At 49.5% G+C, this 16,912-nt stretch overlaps 4 protein-coding genes across 4 annotated transcripts; 1 reads left to right on the top strand and 3 right to left on the bottom strand.

Moving 5' to 3' along the window:
- Nucleotides 1-332: 332 nt before the first annotated feature.
- Nucleotides 333-923, top strand: BO95DRAFT_360975 (GNAT family N-acetyltransferase; the record flags this gene model as incomplete). The annotated part of the gene is made up of 1 exon (XM_025582498.1): nt 333-923. The coding sequence occupies one exon, from the start codon at nt 333-335 to the stop codon at nt 921-923; it is 591 nt and encodes a 196-aa protein (XP_025443010.1).
- Nucleotides 924-1,106: 183 nt separating this feature from the next.
- BO95DRAFT_102249 (uncharacterized protein) lies at nt 1,107-2,579 on the bottom strand. Its single transcript, XM_025580318.1, has 3 exons — nt 2,146-2,579; nt 1,974-2,031; nt 1,107-1,768 (listed from the first exon to the last, which is right to left on the bottom strand). Exons 1-3 carry the CDS (start codon nt 2,404-2,406, stop codon nt 1,236-1,238), a joined length of 852 nt encoding a protein of 283 aa, XP_025443009.1. The 5' UTR covers nt 2,407-2,579; the 3' UTR covers nt 1,107-1,235.
- On the bottom strand, nt 2,580-3,514 carry BO95DRAFT_102236 (uncharacterized protein). The gene has a single exon (XM_025580316.1). The coding sequence runs from the start codon at nt 3,390-3,392 to the stop codon at nt 2,754-2,756; it is 639 nt and encodes a 212-aa protein (XP_025443008.1). The 5' UTR covers nt 3,393-3,514; the 3' UTR covers nt 2,580-2,753.
- Nucleotides 3,515-5,816: 2,302 nt separating this feature from the next.
- brlA (C2H2 type transcription factor BrlA) lies at nt 5,817-8,003 on the bottom strand. The gene is made up of 2 exons (XM_025580315.1): nt 7,758-8,003; nt 5,817-7,245 (listed from the first exon to the last, which is right to left on the bottom strand). The coding sequence occupies exons 1-2, from the start codon at nt 7,768-7,770 to the stop codon at nt 5,912-5,914; spliced, it is 1,347 nt and encodes a 448-aa protein (XP_025443007.1). The 5' UTR covers nt 7,771-8,003; the 3' UTR covers nt 5,817-5,911.
- Nucleotides 8,004-16,912: the final 8,909 nt, after the last annotated feature.

The raw sequence follows: 16,912 nt of genomic DNA, 5'->3' as shown, positions 1-16,912 counted from the left end.
CCGTAGCTTTGAAAGTGATCTAGATGGTACGAACCGTCGAGTCGCGGCAAGCCAGATGGAAGAGAATCGCGGAGTAGAAGAAGAGAAGAGACTCACTCGATGCTCGGCCCGCACTGCAGTAGAGAAACAATATCTCAGCCTAAGGCATCGACAATACCAACAATTTTTTGAGTCACCGTAGCGCACGCCCTATCCCAGACATCGGATAGAAGAAAAAATTAAACACTGAATGAGCCATTGTTTACATGTCAGATCATTGCGATCAGACAAATCAAGACATCCTCTACCAGATACCTGTTCATCATTCATCAATTATCCCCCAAAGCACAACGATGATATCCTCAACATCGAACCCCAGCCCCCCGCTCCCCTACCGCATCATCCCCGCCCACACCCCCGAGCATCTCTCCGCCATCCGCTCGCTCTTCCGCGCCTACGTCCAATGGCTGAACATCGACCTCACCTTCCAGGACTTCGAGATCGAGCTCAACTCCCTTCCGGGTAAATACGGGGCCGCGTCCGGAGGAGACCTTCTCCTGGCCTACAGCAGCAGCAGCACAGAAGGGCACAACATTCCTCTGGGCTGCGTAGCTCTCCGTCCCCTTACTCTACGATCATATTCTATAGAGCCTAGTCATGATGCTGGTGACGATAGACCGGAAGTCAAGTACTGTGAGATGAAAAGGCTGTATGTCTCCCCTGAGGCACGGAGGATGGGGTTGGGGAAGGCGTTGGTGCAGGCGGTGGTGCAGAGGGCTAGGGAGCTGGGGTATCAGGCCATGCGACTCGACACGCTGCGGACCATGGAGGGGCCGTTGAGGTTGTATCGGGCGGCGGGGTTTGTGGACGTCGGACCGTATTATGAGACGCCTTTGGTGGAGGAGACGGTGTTTTTGGATTTGGACTTGAGGGGGACGGAGTGATGGCAGAGGGTAGATTGTGGGTGCGCGGTGGTGGTGGTGGTGGTTGTCCTCTGCGAATTGGCGGAGTCCGACCGCCGGGGTTGGCTTCTTACTCAGTGAACAGTCTCGTTAGGCAGCAAGAGAAAGGGCACGAAATACCTATTTATGCATTTCCTACGAAGAAAAGATAAATGCGTGAAAAAGACCGACAACGCACAGACATATCTTGTCGTTCTCTGAATCTCCAACAACACATGCAAGTATCGACCGCCGACTAGCTACTTGTACTCTCCGAACTCAGACTGTTGAGCTTGATATTTTGGAATGGAGCACTCATAGCAGACATCTAAAGCCTGCATCATGCCATAGAGAAAGAGTCATCATAGTTCGAGAAGCCAATCGAGGTACCATAGCCAAAGGTGACCATTGAACCCGGGTTCGCCCCGTGTGGAGTTGAACCATCCAGACTACCGCCCCGCAGTGGCCATTCGCCCGCTCTACCAACATCAAAGTAGAGAGTTGAGGGTCAGGGGCAGTGGTAGTCATGGGTCGACCATTGTCCGCGGGTCCCATTGCGGAAGCACAACGATTTGAACCAAGAGAGAAAGAAAACAAAAGGACGAAGGAATTCGCGCAGTTGGAGAAGTGGTTTAAATCGTACGATCTGAGGTAAGCAGGTTTGGCGTGTTGGTCTGTGCTGCGCGGCGGCCTGCTTATTGATGAGGTCAGAGGATCACCGGTCTGCCTAAGGCATAAACTGACCACTATACATGGAATTGCATGTGAGCGGTCACAACATCCCCAGGACGGTTGTTCACACAAATGGAAAATTTTCTCCCAAAAGGCTCGAAGTACTGCTTTTGAGGCTGCATTGATTCCATTAGACTGACTCGTAAGCCTGGTGCCACAATTCATATCCGGTCTCATCCCATTATCTTTCGCAGAGGTAATTATTACCTGTATGCCACACTGCCGTTCTATGAGGCAGATTATAGTGGGGAGAGACTCGATGGAAGTAGAACTAGCAGGTCAAACCAAGGCAGTTGCTACGCTAAGGCACATACTACTTACTTTGAATTAAATAGTCCGATATACTGAGAGCCACCTGAGATGACGATGCCATGGCAGGCTTGCAGATTCTCCGTGAGTGGGGAAGGGAACTAGTTAGTGCTTCAACAGACGCGCGCACTATGGTCTGACCGAGTACGTAGACTGACTGCGTTTTCTATTTGTAGAGGCGTACATAGTTTGGTGGGTGCCTTCTGACTAATGGATGTCGAGAAGGACGAACGGTGCTTTTTGTAGATCGTGCAATGGGAGAGTGCATGGAAAAAGACCCCCGGGGATCCCCGGTGATCGACAGGCAGCAACAAATCCCGGATGATGGTAACTTAGACAGGAGAAGATTTTTTGGGATTGGTATGTCAATACTACGGTCTCGTAGAGGAGAGAGGAGGTTAGCTGGGATCCAGTCCAGTTCAATGTAGATAGGGCAGGCGACCATAATGGCTGCTGTGGTTTTCTCGATCTAGGAGCTGCACGTGAGCATATGAGATTGTCTCACCCATGTATACAGCAACCACGCTTGGGTTGATTTTCCATGCACAGCGCGGTATTACAGGCTCAATCGACCTGCGAACTTGTGTAGGCAAAGCCATGTACGACAGCTACAATTGATTCCTTGATCAGAAAGATTATCTATGAGTTCGTAAGTTCAGTGAGATTCTCGTTGCGTCAGCAGTTCTAACGAGCCCTAGTAGACCAAGTTATACCTGGAACTCGATAGGCATAGGGACCACAGAGCCAGAAGGGGGAAAATAAGTGGCAGTGGCGACACTGAGGATATGTGGATCACGCGGTCATCACGCTACAAGATGCATGAGCGGAAAGAATGGCACAGGCACGAAGATCGCCCATGGCGTGTTCGAAGAGGCATCTAAAACAAAAACCACCCCGCTCACACCAGCACTCAATCTGAGGGCGTGTAGTTTTTGAGGTAGTATCTAAAGGTTGTAGATGGGTGGTGGCTCTGGGATACCACCTAGTACTTTGAGTCTGATCTGATGCAGGAGCTCTCTTGAAAGAACTGAGGCTGATAGGAAAAAGTCCCGTGGCATTTCTCATCTGTGTTGGCGCATGCCTGAGCAGTAGGTAGTAGGCAAGCCCACAAACATTGCCCAGGTACATACATACATGAGTACATCGCACGCTCAAATCTTCTTGGAACGCCAACCTTGACACAGCTTGTATAATCCAAGAGCCCCCGAGCTGTATGCGAACTAGTCGAAATCGGGGCGGGCCCTGCAGAACACGCATGCGCATATGGCTCTCCCATCCAACACCGTTCATGCCAAGGCCAGTTCCCGATGGCCGGCATGGCCTCTTACAGTAAGTCGCCAATCTGGACAGGACGGTTCTGCTGCACCGATCCACATTTGGTGACACGATCTCACACCTCCACAGGGGCAGGGGTTGGATTCCATTCCACATGCACCTTAAGTATCAGTTCCCGAAGACTGAAAGTTCGCGTAGTGAAGGGTAGCCTTTACCCTTCCCTTGAGTTGTACAGCACCCCGGACTGAACTTGACGCGTCATGAGCTAGAAGCCAAGCCCAGGGCCACGTACCAGGAATTGGTACTTGGTACTTTGAACACTAGGATCCTGCTGGCACTCAGCTAGCATGAAGTACATTACAGGTACTTTCCTAGAGGCTACAGAATACCCAGAGCAGAGATGTACTTCATAGCACAAATTCGATGTCCGCCGGTTCGCGAGACCGAGGCAGTCGAGCGTTATTCTCGACTTGCAAAGAATTACCAATCGAGTATGACTTCTGGCAGAGTACTTCACACGTTGAATGCTGTAGCTTTATCGAAACGAACGGAAGCCGAACTGCATGTATAAGACTTTTTATGGACGCTCACCTTCAACCTGACTCCATGATTGGTCATCAAGGGTCAATGTCACGAAGGCCTGTCACGCAAACGGCTTGGAGCTGGACCGATCTGTGTAGCTGATCTCGCGTTTGCCATGTGCAACACTGGAACGATTGTCTAGTGAGTTGGTAAGTCGAGAAGACATGAAGCCAGGGCTTGAGAACAGATGAGCTAGTCTATGATGGTAGTCAGCTGTATTGAAAAGCACGCGTTGTAGATCAAGCCGTGTAAACGGAGCTTGTATCATCGGTAGTGATAGGCATCTAGTGGTTTGCTGGGCCTCTGTGAAAATGGACATAGAAAGCAGTCTGGATTCCCGCAGTGTCGCCCACGGACAGAGCGATAGTACAAAGGGGAAAGATGAGTGCAAATTAATAGACGGTATGTTCCACCACATGGACCCCGAGATGTCCATCGAATTCAGCGTGTATCTCTCCCGATCGAATGGTAAGACCGGACGGCAGAGACTCGATTAGCGGTGTGCCGTGGCCCAGCAATCTGGGACGAATCGGGGAAAAAGAGTCAGATGCCAGCATTCCGTGCGACCTACCCCATGGAGGCGGAGATATGTGCTGCTGTAAGCACCATAAATAACTGTCCAGGGAGATGAATCCAATATCTTCAGGTCGCAGACCTCGATAACCACGGGACTTGGCATGTGGGACTATTGTTTTCTAGGCTTCAGAGGCTTGAGGTCATCCCGGTTGCTGGAACCAAGAGTGGGGAGAAGGAAGCCGAGAGATAATCGAGGCAGTGCAAAAGTCAAAAAAAAGAGAGAAAAAAAAAAAGAAAAAGTGATGCGGGGATGGGGAGTTGAGGACGGAAAAAGGAGGATGATTGATTGTGTTTGTGTCTGAGAGCAAGTACAGTACTCCGTACTATCTAGTACGTACTCTCAGTATGTGACTAGCCATCGGGAAGATCTGGCATTTCCATTGCAGTGGAGCAGTTGCTTTGAGTATCCATGATGAGTACTCGAGAGCCTGGAGGTCTCCGTACTCCGTACATACATAGGTACTCCGTAGTAAGCTTTGGGTTCCACAGTGGATGTGTTTGTCTGTTTTGAGTCTAGACTGCCTGAGGTATCGGTAAGATAGAACAGATCCATGGGAAGCGGCAGACCTTCCGCCAATAGGGAATCTGCCAGCAAGTGGAGAGACAGGGCCATCACTGAATGTACACATCTCCACCTTTTTTTCAACTAAACAAACTAAATGTTTTTGACATGATACATCCACCCATTGATCCCCAATTCTACGCAAATCCATCCATTTTGCTTCCCCTGGACACGACGGGCTATCATTTTGAGACAGACTTTACCTCGGCCCGATCTTGCTAGCCCCACGCCTGGGCCAAGATGATGTGTTCCAGCTCATCCAACGGACTTTAAAAACCACGCTGAGCCATCGAATCTCCACTTGACAGTACATTGTATGGGGGGTCAGAACCTCCAAGAGAGAAAAAAGAAAGTAAAAGTAAAAAGAAAGTCAAGATTTGATCCATCATAATACAAGACAAAGGAAAAGGTTACTGCATCAGACCTGACAGAAAAAAAATTAGCTCTTTCATCCCTTCGTTCTCTTTCCACTGGCGTTCCATAGTTTTCCTTCGGGCTTCCATCCACAGTCCATCGGTTATTAGCTCCTATAATGGTGTCCAGTAGTCAATCAGATCAATCAGATCAAGCATAGCAGACAAACAGCGGTCACTTGAAGTGTACAAAACTTTCCCATGCTTTTGTTTCAGCGTTCAATGCATTATTATTCGATATAGGGATAAGCCTCCTCAGCCTTCCAAAGACACATTTTTTGGACGATGGGTGGATAAATGAAAGAGGGATAGGAAACGAACTTTGAAGAAAAGGAAAAGGGATATGCAACATCAAAACCAACAAAGGAAATTATCCGGTGTATATAACCAGGTATGTTTTACAACAAAAACGCCGCGAAGCGCCGACCGGGTCTGCCTGGCCCGGCGTGTCTGTCCCCATCTAAGACCAAAAAGGAGAAATGGCAACCTGTTCGCCAAGGGTATCATGGTTTGGTCCGCCTGTCCTAATCTTCCGCCCGCGTTCAATCGTCCCACTCGACACTCATGTGACGCGTGCCGGGCATGGTCTCGTCGTGCTTTTGAGAATAAAGCGGTCGCCCATCAGGGGTAAGCTGACCGCGATACTCTGGGTTGTAGTCGGGACTGTTCTCGTCTAAGGTAGCGACGTAGCGGTTGCGGCCGCCTCGCTTGCTGTGGGTCTTCGTATAATGTGCGTTAAGGTTGTCACTGCGGGAGAATGCGCGATGACACCCAGGGACCCAGCAAACATGGGGCTTCTCCTTGGAGTGGCTCTTCATATGTCTCTTCAGGTGCTCTTGTCTCTTAAAACGTCCCTTGCACCCGGGCTCTTTGCATTTAAATTGCACCTGCTTGATAATAGATGGTAGGTTCTCCAGGCTCATGCTCTGCTTGGAGGCTTGTTTCCGGGCAGTCTTGCGAGAGGGCTGACGCTGCACTCGAACAAGACCGTCCCGGTAGACGGGTGATTGACTAAAGTCATCCATGTAGTCCATGCTACCGGACAGTCGAGAGATAGGAGTGTCCGATCCAGAGCCACTACCCAGTGAGCAGGACCGCACTGGAGTGGCTGGGGTGTGTGCCTTGAAGGTACCGAGTGATGCTGGGAATTCCGAGTACGACGGAGGTGGGGTGACCGGGGCAACCTGGGAGGGCGCAATCGTCTGTGGAGCAATCGATTCTGCGGGCGGAGCCATCCAAGGAATCATATTTCCCATTGACATGGAAGTCGGAATCCGTTCATGTTGATGATGGAAGATGGAGCGCGATAGACACGGGTTGGTTGCAGATTCTGGAAGATATGGTGCATGGTGCTGGCGATAATTCGGGCGAGCCATTGTAGTGTAGTGGTGCATATGCGGAGGGTACGGGAGCCCTTGTACTCCATGCTCGTATGTTTTTGGGGCTTCCGAAGGGATCCAAAATTGTTCAACATTCTCATCGTATCCAGACAAGAAGTCGGTCATCGGCATGCGCTCCTGGGGTTCCATATTGGAGTAAGGCATACCCATCACATCGTTCGACGTCATACTGGCCAAGCGAAATGCACTGCGCATGGGGGTCGATCCGCTGTGCCGCTCGTAGGCCTGACTGGGGAATGATCCGCCCTCGTGCCAGCCAGGGGACTGCAATGACCCGTGACTATAAACACTGGTAGGCGTGGTCTTTGGTGAATCGAGAGGCGAAAAGCTGGTCATGGAAGGGCACTCGTTCGAGCCCAGGGATGTACAATCAACTTCGACGGTTAGGCGATCAGACAAGCTACCCTGGGGTCTCATCTCTTCGTTCTCCTCACGGTGTTTGCGAGGTGGGGCAGGGAGAACTTCGAGTTTGGCACCTGTCCGACGTACTGTTTAGTTTTGGTTGGAACGTCACAAGCTGATGCGGGGAGGTGATTGCAGATGGGAGCTCCACGAAGTTGGGAGAGAACAACAATATAAGGAAGTTGAGTAGTGATGTGTACAGCGTCAGATGCGGGTATATGACACAACAAGCGCGGGTTGGTTGGGTTATTATTAGTATATTAGGGAATGTGGCAAGGTCCGCTGAAAAGGTATACAAGTAGTGAACGGCAACGGAGGACCAAGATCGATCAACAAACAACTATCGGCGATCTCAACAAGAGATAGAGAGGGACAGTGAGGATGAGTTCCTTAGAGAGTGATGGATGTGCTGAGCAGGATGCACAAGTAATAGCAAGAATGAAGGAAGGCCAACCTATGTTGGGAATAGAGCTGAGAAAGAAAGAGAGGGTGCGAGGTTGGGGAATGGAGGAGGACAGGCGAGGTGAAATAAACAAATCTCCCGGTCATATATTGTGAAGGGAACAGAAGAGCCGATCGCACTTACAGTTAGAAGTCATTGCTTAGCTAGTCCCCAAAGGAGTAGCGAGGGAAAGGACCAGAGTCAAAATCAAGAGGCGCGTCGCGTGCCTTTGGAGAGCCTACGCAAGGCCAGGAATGTAGACTATAGAGTTTCTCTAGTAACCGCGACAAGTCCCGCTGGAAGGGGAGAAAAAAGACGTCTTCGATTGGTAGAAACCCGAGTCTCGAGTCAAACCGTTTCCTAGGAGGCGCGATTGTCTCTGGATTAAAAGACAATGAACAAGGTGGAAGTAGACGTAGTCGACGAGAGGAGGGGGATAGACGTGACCACCGCGATGATGACGGAGGGGGGAGGTTGGATGGGGGTGAATAGAGATCGATAAGTCGCCCTGTAGACGCGGTGTTCTCGATCCTGTGTTCCCACGACAAGCGGAAGTAAGTGCGAGAGGGATGGGAATAACGGTCGAGTCGTAGAGGATGAAGCCGAAATGGGTTGTCTGTGTCTCAGTTGCAGCAGAAGGATGTTGTAGTTATAGGGAAAACGGTACAGTCCAGCAAGGGGATAATGGAGACAATTGATTTGAAGACGCAGGTCAAGTGGAAGGGATGTCTTAGGATTATCGATAGAAGCGTAAATTTGTCTAATATTGCACTTGTGTTCCAAGGTCGAAGGGTTGTTCCTGGCGGAGAGAGGGGGGGGGAGGGAGGAAGTGGTGAAGGTTCCTTTGTTGGCAGGGGAAACCGGGGGACGAAAGGACTCAAGTGGGAGGTTAAATCTGTTCTATTATATGACCGAGTTACTGTATTAGGTGAAGGAGCAGAAGAGAGAACAGCGTGCAAGTGTGAGCTTCTTTCCTGTCGCCCCATCCCTCACTTGGAAGAAAAGAGGGAGGGGGGTGGGAAAGATGGTTTAGAATTCTTTGGGGGAAGAAGTAATTGTTTTTCCTTCGAATTTATTTTTATTGCGAGTTTATTTTCTTTTCGGGGTTCGCTGTTTTCCCTTACCCTGAGTGATGTTATGATTAAGGTATTTACTCTAACAGTCTTTAATTTGATTAATTATTTTTCAAACTACTACGTTGAATCCACACTCGCCTTCCTCATCTTGCTGCCTGATACCTGCTAAGTATGTCGAAATCAATCAATCATTCTAGTTTTAGGTTGAATCTACACTCAAGAGACAAAGAAAACACTCAAAGATTAAAACCAATAATCCTATTATGTGCTAATGGATCCATTTCCTTGGTTTGCTCTTGCAGTGTAATTTGTCCACATCCACTCCGGAATTCACAATATGATCACAGATCTGGGTGTCTAATTCTGTCCGGTCAAGTGGATCGTCCCATGGCTTGACTGGGTCCGCCTCATGCGCCTCGAATCATCACCTCGAGAATGGACAGCAGATCATGATCGTAACAATCTTACTTCAGACTGTATCGGTGACCGTAAATTACCTCTGGCAGATGCAATGCACCCGACTCGGGGTTTTCTTCCCCCTCCTCTCTCTCATCTCCTCGACTGCTGGTATACCGCAGGATGTGGCCGCTGTAATGTAGGCGACTGGGCGAGTAGTCAATCGGGAGATGAGAACCAGATTAGTCAGCCAAACAGAATTCATTGCCAGAAAGTGACAATCAAGCGAAAGAACCAAAACAAAACAAGACTGAGCTAGACGATACTAGAAGAGAAGAGCGAAGAAGAAGAAGAATAACAAAAGAAAAGAAAATGGAGGAATGCATGAGGCGCAGATGTGGGAGGGGAAGAACCACTGATGGAATGTTCGAACGTCAGAGGATCGCGACCACTAAGGGCAGGTTTAGCTTCTGGGGAGAGCCCTGACTAAGTGGTTAGTGGACAGGCAATAAGTTAACTAAAAACTAAACTTTAACGCGGATCATGGAATTGGATCATCGTCCGTCAATCTTCCAGATGCTCGGGATCTCCCCCGGGTAGACTAAGGGTTATCCATCCATACCAGCCATACCTTAGGTTGTTTAGTTGGTAAGTACTGTGCTTCCCCCACCACTTCAGTTGCTACCAGGTACTAACTACCTAGTAAATACTAACCATTCCCCCTCCCAACCCTCCCCCCCGGCATTTCTTCATCGGCTATCGAAAACTAAGTCTACCTGGACAATGACTATGAACAGCATCCATGATAAATATTCAATTATTACGTGTTTTTCAAATCTTACCTGGATTTTGAAACATTTGTACCACCAGACTCCCCAATCAGCTATGGTAGAGAATACTGGAGGTTTGCTAAAGTCCCTGGAGCCTGGGTCGATCGGCAATGTTGCTGATTCACCATGTGGAGTAGGAGGTTTGCATTTCGGCGTTTCGCACTGGAATCTCTAAGATCGAAATAGTAACTTAGAGTGTTCAAGCACCGGTTGAAATTCATGGGGACAGCACCAATGATAGTCGAAATAATCCTGGTAGGCTGGGACAGTGTAAAACAAGCCCCCCCCCCGCTGCCGCCTCAGTTATCGCCAGTGTTATCTATGTATGCACTGTACATACTGTACATAGTAGTATGAAACTCCACACCGAGAACCACGATACTACGGTTCCCCTCCCCATTCTTACATGCTGCCAGTGGACATTCGCTATACCAGCCCTAATGATATTGGCTGCAGTTTCTAGTGCACCGGCCAGGTACGTTCTCGACGCCACAGGTTTCCCAAAGCATCATCGATCGTCTTCTGGTTTCAACGCCACCGTCTAGACCACTGTCAAACCCCTCATCGTCCGAGACTCAGTGAGAGATTATCATACTTTTGTCGGGTGCAAGGCTCTGAGGCACATCAGCAATGAAGGCAGAACGTTTTTTGTCCCCTCCCGGCTTATCCATCCAGGATCCGGCTCCACTCGGTCATATGCATAGTGAGCGTATACCAAAGAAGGAAACCCGCATAGCCGGCGGCGTGCTGTCACCATTCATTGAGTGCTAGCAAACTACATTTTGCCTCACTCTTTCCTCGATTTCAGAACCAAGTTCTGCGAAAAGAGAGAAGGGAGAAGGGAGCGCGATCCCAAATTACTATATTGAGCAGAGAAGGGGGAGAATCTGGAGTGAAGAAGAATCAATACCGGACAATTTATTCCCATGCAATCGTCCCCCACACAGCAAGAGGAGCCCGAGGAGACCGAATCCCGTCTCGGGAATTCCCACTGGGCACCGTGGAGATCTTACCCTATCCCACAGAAAATAATAAGCCCATCTGGCTCGGTCGAACCTCATCTAGGTTCTCCGAGGATAGTACTCTCTTTTTTTCTTTTGGTACAGGACGTTCCCAGCCGCCGGCAGCGGGAGTCTTTCCATCACTCACGTTCAGAATCTAGTTCCCAGGCGTTTGCTTATGTTTGGTCTGTGCGAACCCGGCCTGGATTGCAGATAGGCCCTAACCCTCAGAGAAATTTGAAACCATATCATCGTTTCTTTTTTGCTTTGTCCTGCGGACAGGCAACAAGTTCATTTGACAAGCGCCACCAGCAAGCGCGAGCCAGATTTCGAAGGACCTATCCTACCGACTATACGTACATTACCATTTTCACTACTGAGTGTGTCCAGATGCTTGCTGTAACCTCATTAACAAAAGAAAAAAACATTGAACCAAACATAGTAAGGTAAGAAACCCTCCCAAGAGCCGTGCGCGGGGGTTGCCCAATGTAGAATGACGGTTGAGCTACTACGAAGTACTAGGACGAGCTATGGCCTCACTCGAACCATGGTTCATCGCGGACATACCCCCAGGCAATCCCCCACCTCTCCCGTCCCTTGTCTGTTTAAGATAAGGAGCCACCAGCCAAAAGGTACATCGTACTGTATTCCAAAACGGAACACATCCTCGAATATTTTATGCCTTTTAAGAGAAATCGAGCTCGAGAGACAGGAGATTCTCAGTAAGCATTATTAGAGAGCGGTATGCTTAACTAACACATTGCTTGGCTGGAAATGAAAGCCGGGTTGGTGCAGGTTTGGAGGCGGTTAGATTATTTTGCAGTCGCGGAATCTGGAGAGTCAGGAAATGGATGCCTCAGACACACACACACTCTCTCTCTCTCTCTCTCTCTCTCTCTCTCTCTCTCTCTTTCTACGGAGCACCTTTCTTTCTTACCCTCTCTTTTGCACGGAGGTGGAGACTTCAGTCACTCACTGACTGGTACGGAGTACTATAGTTAGGGACGGACCAGACAGGGACTAACCCAGTTCGGAGATCGGCTTACCAATTCTCAATGAGGAATGGACCAAGTGGGTGAGTGAGTGAGTGGAGAAGGGGAAGTGCGGCATGAAGAGCAGCCGACAGGCGCTTTGGCCGGCGATCACTGATCAGACGCACATCATCATCCTCCCTAAGTCGAACGGGATCGTCCAGTCGCTGGATGCGCAGCCAGACTGAAGTCTGCAGGTTTGAAATTCGGCCATCTTTCACCAGCCGACCAGCCGCACCTATCATAAACTTCCCAGCCTTGCCAGATGCCAACCGCCACTCGGACCCTTCGCTCAGGAACGCTCCGACAGAACCTGGCCTACCAGCTTCACTCGCGATGGAATGTGGGGAGGTGAGACGATATCCTTTAAGCCCCAATAAAAGCAGAGAGGGAACAAGAAAAGGTTCCATCTGTTCTCAAACATCCACAATATGGGCGACGGTGTCACGACTTCTCGCCTGATACATGATCGTCATACCTCTGGCTTGTCCGACAGGCCAAGTGTTGCCCCCCGAACCAAACGAGACTCGACTCTCGATGCGGTGACGACTACCCTCTCTTTCTCACCTACTGATGATGCATCGTTCGGAGAATCCCACTCTCAACGGTCGCTCTTTCATACTGCAGATGGAATTGGACAAAACGGCACTGTCGATTATGAGACACTAGACGGCTACTGGACGGAATAGTTCCTTCGACAGACATCGAAGAAGGTTATTTCTAGACCCGCTTTTTTCTTTTCCCTCTTTCCTTTTTCTGTCTTTGCTTTCTCCCCCTCTCTTTTGTTCTTTACTTCTTTCGGTTTCTGTTGATGATGGGGCGCTGCCAGCAAGATTCCAAGGTTTCTGACCTGTCACGCGTCATTCGTTGCTTCGGTCTTCACAACGCCATGCGAAATGAGCTCCAAACTGGACAGATCATTCGTACTGAACACGTTGCTTGCATTCCCTCAAACTGAGAGGATTCAGTAAATACTGGGCTGGCTTTTTGTCATACGATCGAGCCTAGCACGCATTGTCCGGTTTGCCGCTGAATCCAACTGCGAAACCCCTTATTGCTTGTATCCTCCGAACATCGTGGGCTCTCCCTGAAGAATCCTCGTCAGAAAGATATTCCACTGCCTTAGGTCTCTCGACTCAATCTCACTTTCTTAGCTTTCGACACAAAAAAGGGGGGGACAGAAAGAAAAATAAAAAGAAAAGAAAAAGAAAAAATAAAAACCCTCGCACATGAGTCGACTGTCGAAGGATATCGTTCTATCAGGAAATGTAGTTGCTAAAACTCGATCCAGGAGCGCTCGAACCTCACTAGACCCATCGCACAATATCACGTTCGATACCTCGAGCAAAAACACATGGACTTGGTTGTAGTCGAGAGTGGGAGTTATGCGGTGTACATTGCGGGCACCTTATCGATATTAAACCTTGGCCTAGTCCCTGCGCTGTTACTACCATCTCACCTGGATTTACGCAAGAGGCTCGAATTATTGTCTCCATCGCTACTGCATAATCCTGTCTATTAAAGTTACTTGGAACGTTTGATGTGGGGTTGAGTCCAGGCACATTGTATGAATGACACTGTCAGTGCTCGTAGCGAGATATCCAAGCGCGACAGAAAGCTCATCATCCTTATGGATATGTCTTCGTCGATATCGTTGACCTATGTACTCTTCATGTTTGATTGTCCAGTAGACTAGCAATTAGTCCCCCGCTAAAGGGGGGATAGTTGGTATCCGGTGCCACTAAGAAACGGGATCTGTGGTTTGACAGCTCATCTGTCCCTACTAGGGCACCCCCAATTGCCGGGTTCTAGTCAAACACAACACTCGAAAGTCTCAGTACTCTCCCAGACCATTCATACCGCTGGTTTGAAATGGGTAATCCAATCAACACTCGGTATTAGAATCAGATGAATCTTTTGGATAGATAATTATAACATGTATACGGAGTATATGGAGTATACCGGGGACAAAAGAGAGTAGTATTCCGCCATTGCCTAGTAGCTAATACTAACAAACAAATTGATTCCGATGTGGTGTTATCGAACGGCGGGCGCCCGCCCCGTCTTTCGATTACACTACATCGGACGGAGACTGGCAGAATGGAGAAGGCGGAAAAGGCAACCCAGCCACAGTACACACGTATTGCTTCGCCTCGGCAGTTGAGCCACACCTAGTTGGGTCTTCCCCCGTCTCTCTCTCCCTTCATAGTGCTGGTAGTACTCCGTACTCCGTAGGTACTCCGTACCTCCGTACAGTACATAGTACATGCATGCAGTACTGTACCGTATCTCTCGGTAAATGGACGGACCCCCTCCCTTCTTTACCTTCCTCCAAGCTTCATTTCCCCGTCTGAGCAACCTGCATCGTCGATCCAGCTCGCATCATTCAGACAGCCAAGAACTGGAAAAGCCACTGCCTCAGCCGCACAAAGGCAATCTCCACCAGTCACCTACAGTACCATACTGTATGTACTGAACAGTACGGAGTACTTTGTTATCGATATCGTCCCGTCTTGGAACCGAATTTCGCACATCTCCTTCCAGGGCGATTCTATTGATCGTTTTTGTAAACACACGAGGCTCTCTTCCTTCGAATGCGTGAACCTCCGACCATTCGGTTAATTGATCTCCTTGCTGCCCCTCTGACTACCTCTTCGTCCTATTCTCTGACTATTTCCGTTCCTAGAAGAAATGACAACAGTGACGTCAACGTAGCCGGTGTGGCTGTCTTATCGCCAGAACTAGCTACTATGTACAAACTAGCCTCCACCGAACCCCGGGTCTTCTCTTCTCTGCTTTAGAGACAAGCTACCTACCTACCCACTTGGCAAGACTTGCTCTATCGAGTCGGATCGCCAAGGAACAAACCTTCTCCGCTTACTGCCGAACTCCTTACAACGGTGCTGGTGCATCAAGTTCCTTGATTCTTCCCGACCGCTTCGGAAATGCATCTGCATGGTCAGCTGATGCTGCCAACAGTTCCAGACTAGTAGTGGCATACGGAAGAATCTGTCTACCGCTCTTTGACCGATTGGCCACTTGCAGAACTAAAGCAGACACAGGGCTTGAACGCCATTATCGAGGTTAAGGCAATCGTCTTCAAGCTACGCTACCTGTCCGCTGCGGTCGCCGTGAAACTACTCCGATATCTGAGAAGACGCAGGTGAGCTGTCCTGAATATTGGTGACCCAACTGAGAACCCCTGCAGCACGGGCTTGTGTGTTGCAAGGAGTCGGGGCCGGGAAATTCAACCGTGCAAGGGTTCCTGCGGTGATTTGATCGATTCGAATCTACTAATACCGCTCTCGCCAAGGCCGTGGTAGATCTTGCTTTTAAATGATCAACATCTTCTTCATTGAGAACTTGAGCACGGAGTAAGAGCAGCCAATATATTGAAACTTGGTTAAGCCAGTACTCATGGACTACGTTCTTCCGTTCCGAACGCGGAGAAATTGGCTCGACTGGAGATCATTCAAGGAACAGATGCAGAAGAAAAAATATCAACGGCCGACCCCGCTGACTGGAAATCCTTTAGTTCCGAAAAGACGTTGGAGATCTCCGTCTTGAAACCTTGTGAAGAATCATCATGACTACGCTAGCCCTGGTCTTCTCGAAATTCTCAATCTCCCTTCCCTTCTTCACGCCTGTCGGGGAGATAGGGCAGCACCTTGCGTCTGTTCTTTGCTCTGAGTCTTAACAGGAGGAATGCACTAGCTGGGCGGCTGCCTATGGCACATCTGTTGCGACTGTCTGCGTCAATAGCGAACAGGATACGGTCAGCTGTTTCATTTCAGTATCGCTGGAGAGTCGATCCCGATCTCCTCGTTCAGCTTTATCGTTGTTAGCCATGGATCCTCCCGACTCTCGGGTTATCAAGAACATTCATTGCCAATAGCATAGCGCAACATGCTTCTGGTGTACTGGTGTTCCACGTCAACAAAACGTCTATGCCTCAAATCCGACCGTGTCTACACTGAAACCCAGCGGGCGGATACTGGCAGTGGCATTTGTCTAGAGCTCCGCGGTCACGGCGAACTCAGCCGTTTCTTAACTCTATTGCGAGTCTCCAGTCTTTGACCCAAAGCCGTGTCGCCGTGACTGATTCCAGTACTTTCCTTGGACCCAATCCGCGGTTGCGGATGATAGTTATGATCACCGTAGATTGGAACATCAAGCTCCATTTCACGCAGATGCCCTGAACTGCGTCAGTGATGGGATGTCTCCGTCTTGATGCAGGAACATCGTTGACTTAGTCATGGAAGACAGTTTCTCTTTAGGACCGCTGTTGTCTATTCGACTACAATCGACTACAACCATGAAGCCACTCGAATAATCAATTGGTTCCTGCCGAACCACCAAGAAGAGAGGGTGGGAGAAGTGCATCAGAAACAAATTGGCTGTGGGAAGGGGGAAATTATTATCACCAATATCAACGAATGAACAAATGCAGGATCACTACCGAAAGTCGCACAATCAGGGTCCATTCGTGTCTTAACTGCTGCGCGACCTCCCGTGCTTCGTTCTATTCCTGATTAATCGAATTAGCTGCAAGAAAGGGCCTATCGTCATCATTTGCAGCCATTGCTTCTCGAGGGCGGAGTGGAGTTGGCCTCCAGGGGGCGGCGATCCGACCTCTTGAGTACGCCCCTTGCGTCGCAGCTTGTTCGAGTGCGAAACCCCCCAATCAATGAGCCCACACAAGTCTCTCTCGATCCAACCATCGCCTCCCCAATATCGCCATTTTGAGTTGCATTGCATTGCATTGCATTGGCGTTGGGTACCCATTCCTGATCCTGACCTATCGCGGCGTGCAAAGGCTATACCATCTGGGATTTTCGCATCAGCAGCACCAACCCCACGTACTCGTGCACGATACCGCCCATCCTTCCACTTTGGTCCAACGGCGGTGGCTTTCTGGGGAAGATGGGCCCTGCGACGAGGTGGGTGAGACCAGACCCGGTCTTT

This window comes from Aspergillus brunneoviolaceus (assembly GCF_003184695.1).
Source record: "Aspergillus brunneoviolaceus CBS 621.78 unplaced genomic scaffold BO95scaffold_27, whole genome shotgun sequence".
NCBI classification, from domain to species: domain Eukaryota; kingdom Fungi; phylum Ascomycota; class Eurotiomycetes; order Eurotiales; family Aspergillaceae; genus Aspergillus; species Aspergillus brunneoviolaceus.
This window is presented reverse-complemented; position numbering and strand designations above follow the sequence as displayed.